Source organism: Zeugodacus cucurbitae, chromosome 5 (genome assembly GCF_028554725.1).
Source record: "Zeugodacus cucurbitae isolate PBARC_wt_2022May chromosome 5, idZeuCucr1.2, whole genome shotgun sequence".
Taxonomy (NCBI): domain Eukaryota; kingdom Metazoa; phylum Arthropoda; class Insecta; order Diptera; family Tephritidae; genus Zeugodacus; species Zeugodacus cucurbitae.
The window spans coordinates 46,425,656-46,436,617 of NC_071670.1; the positions used below are offsets into that span (position 1 = coordinate 46,425,656).

At 33.8% G+C, this 10,962-nt stretch overlaps 1 protein-coding gene across 1 annotated transcript; it reads left to right on the plus strand.

Moving 5' to 3' along the window:
- The first annotated feature begins 4,726 nt into the window (after positions 1 to 4,726).
- Positions 4,727 to 5,464, plus strand: LOC128922149 (retinal homeobox protein Rx-B-like). Its single transcript, XM_054231782.1, has one exon. The coding sequence runs from the start codon at positions 4,727 to 4,729 to the stop codon at positions 5,462 to 5,464; it is 738 nt and encodes a 245-aa protein (XP_054087757.1).
- Positions 5,465 to 10,962: the final 5,498 nt, after the last annotated feature.

The following is a 10,962-nucleotide window of genomic DNA, read 5'->3' on the forward strand; positions in this document are numbered from 1 at the left end:
TCTATGTATCGATTCTTGTATATTCTATACTCAATAGAATGAATTCACAAAGCATTTTTTTTTCAAATACGAATCTAAATATTGTATACACAAAGATGCAATAATTGGAAACTTAAAAAGGATTTGTCATAAAGCAAAATTTCTTCAATTTGTACTTTGAAGATACATAAGCATATGAGATGTACTTGTTCCACAAGAAATAATAATAGTAATTATGAAAATGTGTTTTTTCTCATAAAACTAACTAATTATTATTAATATATATGCATTACTTTATACTAATAAGGGTTATGCAAATATTTTCCCATAAATATATTAATTTTTATGATTTCATTAACTTAATAATCTACAAATATGGGTTTATTCATTAGATACTCAACCGAGTAATCACACAAATGAGTATTCAAAGAAATAAAGCCCAAGTGCACACAAGCGTAAAAGGATATAAAGAGAGAGGGATATTCAAAGAAATATTTATTATAATCTTTTGGGGGGAGTACCCCAAAAATTTAACTAACTCTATTCTGAAGTAATTTAAAAGATATTATTAGAATGAATAATTCTTCAAAAAATATTTGATAAAATATGGAAAAACTATGAACCATTTTGAATTCTCTTGACATTTATCGTCTTCACATTTCAAGCGGACGCACCAGGCGTATGAGCAGCATTTGTGCGCAGAGTTGGAAATACATAAAATGTCAATAAATAGAAATAAATAACGTATTTTATAGTCACTAAAAGTCAAACTAATGGTGGCATAACAACAACACAAATTACCCAAAAGAATTAAAAAATTCTGCGACCATTACAATCTACTGATAGCAGTTATCTAGGAATTTTCCGATACCATGCAACATTGAACTCGATAAGTGTTTAACTCTGCTGTGTAACCACGCACGCTTACGGCTTGTTTTTCCGGATAATGGCTTCAGCTGCTATATGATTGCGGTTCGAATTGTTCGCTGATGGTGCATGTTAGCCACATTTTTTATTTTTAACTTTTCACTCTCCACAATGTTGGTTCAACAAATAAAACGGTTTAATGAAGGCTTCAATTGTTAGTGTTATTGTTAGTTACCACTTGATACTAAAAGTACAGCCAGAACAAAATGCTCAAAATTAAAAAAAAAAAAAATTGTGTAATAAAAATAAAAAAATATTTTTCACAGTGTCATTTAAAAAATAATGTTCTCTCATAGAGAACGAAGGAATTATACTCAATGTGCATGCTTTGTTGCACTAAAAAAATCAGTAGCTCAAGCTCCTAGTCAGCTAATGAGCAAATCGAGAAAAAATGTGAAGCATGCTTTAAGGCGAGGTCTTTATGAAATTCCCAGCACTAAAACCACACCAAAAATTTTTCATTTATCATGAATAATTTCTGATTTCAGCAAAAATGACTAGTAAATATGCAGCAGCAACAAAGAAATGAGGGCTTATCACAAATTATAACTTTGAATGTCATAAGTTACTGGTACTTTTAAGTAATTGACCTCTAGACTACTATCTAACATACCTAATTAAAAGAATGCATCACAACAGCAAAAGTTAAAAATATTCCTAATTGCATAAGTCGAAGTGCAGCTTACACTAATTTGACCAAGAGACCGCAAGATAAAATTTTGATGACAGGAAAGGAATGTAAACTACGCTGAATCAGATTGGGATGAAGATTAGTTGCTAAGCAAACAATCAGTGAACAAAGCGACTGAGCTTAGCCTGCAGCTATATCATACTACATTTAAACAAGAGGCTGGGGGTAATCTAATTAGGTATAACATTCCATATAATTATGAAAATAATAACGATGGTTTTCAAAAATGTTTTTAAATTGCAACGAAAATGGAAAGAAAAGACTAAAAATTTTAAAAAAACCTTTCAATAAAAATGTCAACGCAAGTTGCTTCATTCATTTCCATAGCTTACTCTCGCCATTAAACTTTTACCCGATTATATAATTTTTATTTTTTTTACTGGCATTTTTGTGTAAACTGTTTTTTCTCTGCCGCACATTTAAGTGCCTTGAAATAAATGCCAGTAAAAGGCATGCTTGGAGGCAAAAGTTATTGCGCTTTGAAATCGTTAATTAAGTGAATTTCCAGGAAAGATAAAAATACCAATAGGATTTAAAATCATACAGAATCAAAAGTCATTAAATATTCGATGATAAATGTTAAGAATACTCGTTACGTATATGCCACCGCCAACTCCAGCGTATGGTGAAATATACATAAATACGTCATTTTATTAATTTATGTTTGCTGTAAAATTACCGTAAGAGCTGTAATCGACTGGTTGTTAAAATATCCAATCATATTACTGACTATTAAGTCCGACACACTGATGGGCTCATCTCTACTAGTGGATGGCTGTTTTTAACATATTTTTATAAGGTGATCTGCTAGCGATCCTTATGGTTAATATTTTACATAGCGATCTCATTTATACTATTTATTTAGTTCTCAAACCTTAAGCTAAGAAATTGATATTAGCAAAAATGTGAATTTTGTCGTAGAATATGGAGAGCAAATTATGTTCGTGGACATTTGTCTCTACTCAATTTTGATAAAATAAAATTCAATAAAACTTTTAGCTTTCCTTTTTCTTTCCAATGAGTTGAAGTTAAGTTTTAATATATAGTTAAAGTAGAAGTGAAAACCAAATTATTATGTCATTAATTACCAAACAGTTAAAAATATGTTACCATATGCATACAAAAGCCTTCAAAGATTCTGACTAATGAATTACGACGTTGAAGTTCCCCAGGAGCTAGTGATAATTTCAGCAGCTCAGTAAAATAGTCAAGTAATAGCTAAAAGTATGCAACGTCAAACTATAAGTTTCAACCGTCAAAGGTGTTTTTTGAGTATTAAACAAATATTCTTTACGAAAGTTAAAATAGGCAAGTAGCTAAATAAAAAGTTAGAATTATATTCCTTAACATTTTAATTACAACAATCATATTTTACAAAATAATTTGCGACATCAATACATTTTAAACACAAAGGTCCAGTACGCTTCGGCATTAAACTACTCACATTTTTGAAATCATATTACACGTTTTTTAATTCGGCCCTATTCCCGTTGTCGTTCTTATCGTCGTTTCGTTCCTAAATTGGTATTCTTGAAGTATATCGTAACGCCTAAGAAAAGTTATCGAAATTTGTCTACATATTTTATATAGTATACTTTAAGGAGCTCTTTTCCCACATAAAAATTTCTTTCTTATGCAACGAGAGACATTTTTAAAGCAGTCCTTAATGGATTTTATGCTATTCTATATTGACTCTAAACAACGTTATCACTGTAATTATTGTACTTAAGTACAACAATGTTAGTCTTCCATCTTTATTTGATTTTTTAAAAGAAGTAGTGGTGACATCTGCGTCCTCCAAACTTTTTTCTAAAATATGTTATACTTCCAGCGTCTCATGCTCCTTGCTTCTGGCTAATCCGACTACTCTAACTAGTGGTCCAGCCAAAGGAGACATGGGTATCTGTTTATTAACTCCTCCTCTTGTTGGAGTACTATTTTTTTCTTCGTTTTGAATTTTAAGATCTTTCATATCTTAAATATATTCTTAGATATAAAAATGCAATTTTATTAATGCCAACAATTTCCGACGAGAGATGGCGGTGGAATGGATTTATTTATTTTATTTTTTTTTTGAGAAAAAAATATCCCTCCCAAAAAATCGAAATTTAAAGGATTTATCCCTTTTCTAAAGTCTTTGGCATATGCAGGATATTTTTCCATTTCAGAAATTAAAATTTCAAACTGTTTCCGATTTGGAATTTTCATCTTCACTTCAAATATTCCTTCAAACAACCGCGTCGTTTCTATGTCGTTTCTATAGTCGTTTCAAATTGGGGAATCTCAATTTATTTTCGATAAATGTCGTTAACGCTAAGAGGAATGCCAAATAGGCGTTCTTAAGTCGTTTTAAAACGATAACGACAACGGGAATAGGGGCGATTAATTGTTTTTGTCAGCTTATGTAAGAATTTATTTTTATTAGTTTTTTAGTTAGACGTACTTCAATAGCGTGATTTTTTAACTATATTTTTATTGTTAATTCTACCAACTCATATAGTATTACAGAACAAACATAAAAATTATGCTTAAGAACCAACTACCAACAAACAAGTTAGAATAGACACACCCAACAATAGTTCTCGAGTAAACATCGAGCAACATACCAGCCAAGGATCACTTAGTTAAAGTTACAACAAAATGCAAAGTGTTAATAATTTTTCACACTCACCCAACGATAAATCGACATTTCTCGAGTAAGCATCGGCCCAAACCCTAAATGCAAAGTGTTAACAATTTTTCACACGATAAGATCAAGGTTAATCGTATACGGACAGTGTACACATACCAACAAATAGATGCTTTAGAGGCGGAGTACGCAGCAAATAAGTTTGCGAAAGGTGCGCGGCGAAAGGAAGTAGCAGAATGTGTAGGTGTAGATGAGAGCCAAGTGCAAAATTGATTCAAAAATGGACAAGCTAAAGAAAAACCATCTTCCAGAGCACTATTTTAAAGCATAAGCCCTATATTTAATTACCTGCTAAAGGATCAACGGTAACTAAACTTAGACCGTAGTGATTGCAGCAGGTGAAAGAAAACTCGAAAAAAGGATATATAAAAAGTCATTAAAAGTATTAACAAATCGACATTTCTCGAGTAAGCATCGACCCAAATCCTAAACCAAACAAAATGCAAAGTGTTAACAATTTTTCACACGATAAGATCAAGGATAATCGTATACGGACAGTGTACACATACCAACAAATATATGCTTTAGAGGCGGAGTACACAGCAAATAAGTTTGCGAAAGGTGCGCGACGAAAACAAATCGCACAACGTATTGGAATGCAGGAAATACAAGTGCGAACTTGGTTTAAAAATAGAAGAGCGAGAGAAAAGAACGAGAACTTCAAAACCACAACTACTAGCGCACCGATAGAACAAAGTACCGTACCAGCTTATCAACATACCTCTTTAAAGAGGTCAAGAACTGACGATCTGAACTCATTCAAAGCGAATAATCTCAATCAATCAAATTGGATACTGCCGCCACCTGCTTGTCAACATAGCTCAACAATTGAGAACGAGATTATGGGGTTCACTGAGAATGATCTCAATCGATCAAATTGGATTCAGTCATCACCCGCTTATCAACATTCCTCAACAACTGAGAACGACATTATGGGGTTCACTGCGAATGATCTCAATCATTGGATTCAGCCACCATCCGCTTATCAACATACCCCAACAACTAACGATCTGAACGTTTTTGAACATATCTCAACTGACGATTACAACTACATCATGGAATTTATTGGGAATAATCCATCAGATTGTATTCAGCCACCGCCCGCGAAAAAACCTAAGATACAGACATTGGAGCAATTGGTGCTTCATCCGGATACAAATTGCTGGATACGAATTTAAGTTGTCTTCAATGAAACTTCCACCATACTGCATGAGTAGAACATTCAATTAAATAATGTTCTCATATTCTAATCATATTTTTATAGAAATCATTTTAATTGAGTAATTGTGAACAAAACTAGAAATAATAAAAAACACAATCTCTAAAAATATTTATCTCTTTCCTCTTTTATAATTCAATTACATGTATTTATAACGAAATTTCTGAATCTATCAACCAGTTTTAATTTGCATCCGATAATGCGGAGTGTTTATATGAATTTGGAGCATATTCAACTGCCAATAACAAAACTCAGTCAACGGTATAATGCTTACATCTCTATTTCATAGTATACAGTATAGAGAAATTCTTTGTTTCATAATAAATTAATGTATTTCTCGAGTAAGCACCGACCCAAATCCTAAACCAAACAAAATGCAAAGTGTTAACAATTTTTCACACGATAAGATCAAGAATAATCGTATACGGACAGTGTACACATACCAACAAATAGATGCTTTAGAGGCGGAGTACGCAGCGAATAAATTTGCGAAAGGTGCGCGGCGAAAGGAAATAGCAGAACGTATTGGAGTACAAGAAATCCAAGTGCGGACATGGTTCAAGAACAGACGAGTCAAAGATAAGCAGACTTTCAGAAATGTAAAATCTTTAATTTAGAATAAAGATGCTTATTATGGCCAATATCAAGACATTTCGCTTAAAAGATGCAGATCTGAAGATCTGGATGAAAAAGGTCTCAGCAATTCACGACCGGTTTAGCCACCGGCGGTAAAGAATGTGAGAATGTTAGAGCATCTAGTATTCCATACGATGACAAATTGCTGGATTCCACTTTAAGGTGTGATATTGCACTCATGGTACGCTTGTTGGAATTTGGCCCTTACTTGAATTTCTTCACTTATTTCATCTCAACGAGAGGAGACGTTTGCGCGGATCGTTGCTATTTTTAATTGTTTTCATTTTCGGTATTCGTTATTATATTAATCGGTATATTAGTCAGTAAACATTGTGGTTGGCCAGGTACGCGGTCGAGTCACACATTGTGTATATACCTAAAAGTTCAAACGCTGAGTCTTGCATGTCACAACCGAAGACATGTGAGTCCAAAAGACGAATGAGCAAGATTATCTCTATTTGCCTTTCTTTTATACATTACTAGCTGACGCGGAGGCGAACTTTCTTTTGCATTAGAAGCAATAAATTAGCATAAATTTTATTTTTACTTTATTGACTTAATTATGTTATTATGATAGTTTAAAAAATTAAGTATTTTAATGATTCTCTATTAGTTGTGTATATTGGTGCATGGAATATATTTTTCGTTTTATTATCAGGCGTAAAAACAAATAACTCCTATTGTTTTCCGACCCGTGAACATGACACATATAATTAATATTTTTACTGAACTAAACTTTACTAGACTAAACTATTAAAACTATTTAAACGGAATTGGGTGCACTCTTTCATGATCATCTATGTAATTTTATATTGGTATATTATGACCAATCGACAGCCGAACGATTTCTACTCGACTTGCACTCCTGCTCTCTGAGAGCACTCATAAGCATCTCGATATAAGGGAACTGTGAAACAGCATCTCAAACTCATTGCATACCGCTGCAGCCGAAACAATTGGTCTCCGGCAACGCCAAAAAACCAGTTGGTACGATGAGAGTTGTCGCTCCGCAGTGAAGAGAAAACAGACTGCCTACCTCGCAACGTTGCGATCGACCAAAACACGGCGGGGGCCGATGGATTACCGGCCGAGCTATTCAAATACGGTGGCGAAGAACTGATAAGGTGCATGCATCAGCTTCTTTGTAGAATATGGTCGGAAAAAAGTATGCCTGACGATTGGAATCTCAGTGTGCTCTGCCCAATCCATAAGAAGGGAGACCCCACAATCTGCGCCAATTACCGTGGGATAAGCCTCCTCAACATTGCATACACATAGTCCTGTCGAGCGTATTGTGTGAAAGACTAACTGATTGGGCCTTATCAGTGCGGCTTTAGACCTGGAAAATCTACCATGGACCAGATATTTACCATGCGCCAAATCTTGGAAAAGACCCGAGAGAGAAGAATCGACACTCACCGCCTTTTCATCGATTTTAAAGCAGCCTTCGACAGCACGAAAAGGAGCTGCCTCTATGCCGCGATGTCTGAATTTTGTATCCCCTCAAAACTAATACGGCTGTGTAAGTTGACGTTGAGCAACACCAAAAGGTCCGTCAGGATCGGGAGGGACCTCTCCGAGCCGTTCGATACCAAACGAGGTTTCAGACAAGGTGGCTCACTATCGTGCGACTTCTTCAATCTACTGCTGGAAAAAATAATACGGGCTGCAGAGCTAAATAGAGAAACATATGGGTCTGGTGGTGAATGAGGACAAGACGAAATATTTCCTGTCATCAAACAAACAGTCAGCGCACTCGCGTCTTGGCTCCCACGTCACTCTTGACAGTCATAACTTTGAAGTTGTAGATAATTTCGTTTATCTGGGAACCAGCATTAACAACACCAACAATGTCAGCCTCGAAATTCAGCGCAGAATCACTCTTGCCAACAGGTGCTACTATGGACTAAGTAGGCAATTGAAAAGTAAAGTCCTCTCTCGACGAACCAAAATCAAACTCTACAAGTCGCTCATTATTTCCGTCCTGATGTATGGCGCTGAAGCGTGGACGATGACCACATCCGATGAGACGACTCTTGGGGTTTTCGAGAGAAAGGTTTTGCGCAAGATTTATGGTCCTCTAAACATTGGCAACGGCGAATACCGCAGACGATGGAACGATGAGCTGTACGATTTATACGACGACATTGACATAGTTCAGCGAATAAAAAGACGGCGGCTACGCTGGCTAGGTCATGTTGTACGGATGGATGAAAACTCTCCAGCTCTGAAAGTGTTCGATGCAGTACCCGCTGGAGGAAGCCGCGGAAGAGGACGACCTCAACTCCGATGGAAGGATCAAGTGGAAAGTGACCTTGCTTCACTTGGTGTTTCCAGTTGGCGCCAAAAAGCAAACACGGAGACACGAGTGGCGCACTCTGGTGGATTCGGCTATAATTGCTTAAAGCGGTTCCCATATATATATATATATATATATATATATATATATATATATATATACAACCTTTTCACACAGGAACTAATTGATTATTTCATTAAACAGTAATTGCTCGATTTAAATCTCATTTTTCTACATTAATTTCTAATTGAATTTTAATCTACTTGAAAATGTATTGTCTGCGAGTTGTTGTTCTCGCTACACGACAATAGATGTCGCTGCTGGAAATAAATAAAAATATAGCAATCAACTGATGAAACTTACCCACTTCTTATGGAAAGCAAAAACAGCTGATCGATTATCGAGTAAACGGCAGTGTGAAGGGCAAATACTGGTTTCTCAATCAGAATTTTAATTGATCAATAAATGTGCGAAAATGTTATTTATTACTCAGTTAAGCGTTGTGATTTTTTTTTTTTTTTGAAAAATTGCTATGTTCATTCCGTCTTCTGGTATGTTAAATATTTATCTTAATATACCAGTGACTTATAAATGCTTTAAATTAAATATCAAAAAATGTTTGTCATAATTTAACTTACATAAATGATCTGAGATTTGAACTTATATTTCACACGTACCTGAAATTCAAAACAAAAAATTATTTTTTCAGTTATCAAAGCTTGAATGTATAAAGTACAGTTTAATAAATATGATCAAAAAAATTATTAGAAATTTTAATAAATGTAATTGTACTAAACAACAGATCTACAAAACCATCACCACACAAATATAATTGCTTTGAATTTTCTAGTTCTAACTTAACGCTAATTTATTATGTTTTTATATTTAACACATGTCATTTGTCTTTTATTTTGCTCTGAAGATTGAATATGTATTGACACCAAACTTTTTGTACTGATCCATATTTAAAAATATCAAAATTAAAGAGTTTTTTATTGCTTGCCAAAACAAAATATTAAAAAATAAAAGAGAAAATCTTTTTTTTTAATTTATTCAAGTGAAAAATTATTAATTAATATTTACAAATAATTTCAGATGTTCAGCTTATTTAGTGTTGACAGAAATTAACTAAAACTATTTGAAACAGAGGAGGGCTAAACTGATTAAGCGCAGTATAAGTATAACTACTTATGGAGAAGAGCTGACGACAGTCTTAGAAAAACATATTAGTTAGAACAGACTCACCCAACAAACAATTCGTACACGATTAGAATACTCACTTCAGCAAGTGACCCTGCTAATAAGTTCGGTAAAGAAGAAATCCCGGTGCGAACTTGGTTCAAAAATAGACTTACTAAAGAAAAGAATGCAACATTCAGAACTACTACGACTAGGTCACTTGTAGATCTAACGACCTGGATGATATTATGGAAGTCATTGATTAAGATCTTAATGCATGCAGCCATACATCTCAGATAGATATAGTGCCAGGGCAATATATGTAAGAACTCAAATTATAACTAGACATCATAGCGAATCGAATGGATCTTTAGCATTCAATCAATTCCATGAATCTCGAAGACAAGTTCTCATAACCGCCCTCCCTTAATTCGTAAGTAAACCGAATTAATACCTTAGCCTAAAAGCCGCCTAAAGTGATATATAAGTATATGAAACGTTTAATCTGAACGTTTCTGATTTTTGGCGAGAAATTATAATACTTTCATCAATCAGACATATTTCATAAGCTAATATGTACTTCCTCATACATTGAGCGACACAAGGAGTTTATGTTTATAGGCAATTTAGGCGCATTCGATTTGTCACTATCACAAATCAGTCAACCACTTAATATAATATTTACTTATGATTGAATTATGTAAATGATGATTTGATTGAATTATAATAAGAATTGAATTGAATTGATTGGTTGTGTATATCTGTAAATTGGCGTTAATATCGAAAAATCAGAATAAATTTTTTAAATTTCTAAAATTAACTTTTTTGCATGTAATTACAGAATTATATAAAAAAGGGAGCATATTGTGTGGGCAGAATCGATCACATATTCAACAGAATATATGATTAATATACAGTATCGGACAAAACTTTATAATATATTTTTGATTAAAAAACGTATAAATAAAATAATTTCTAGCGAACAAATAAAAAAAAATTTAGATAGTCTCTTAATAAATTTACATTTGGCAGACGATCAATTGAAGCGCAGTAGGTCACCATACACCCAGCCAAGTAGCCAATCACTTTAGTAAAAAATTTATAGTTAAAATAATTTTTAACCAAAGCTTCAATTTATTGGAAAGACTAGTAATCGAAAATTATTTTATCATTTGATTAATCTGTGGGAAGTTTAAAAAGTTTCTTTCAATCACTAGTATTATAGCAACTAAGAAATACGGTGGTGGTAACATGTTGGTCTGTAATTTTTTTTCTGGGTAAGAGATCGAGTCAAAACAGAAAATAATAGGAATGATGGACCCTTTCGTGTACTCCGACATTAA

Coding starts and splice junctions, on each gene's coding strand:
- LOC128922149 (XM_054231782.1), top strand. CDS start 4,727: ATGCAAAGTGTTAACAATTTTTCACACGATAAGATCAAGGATAATCGT.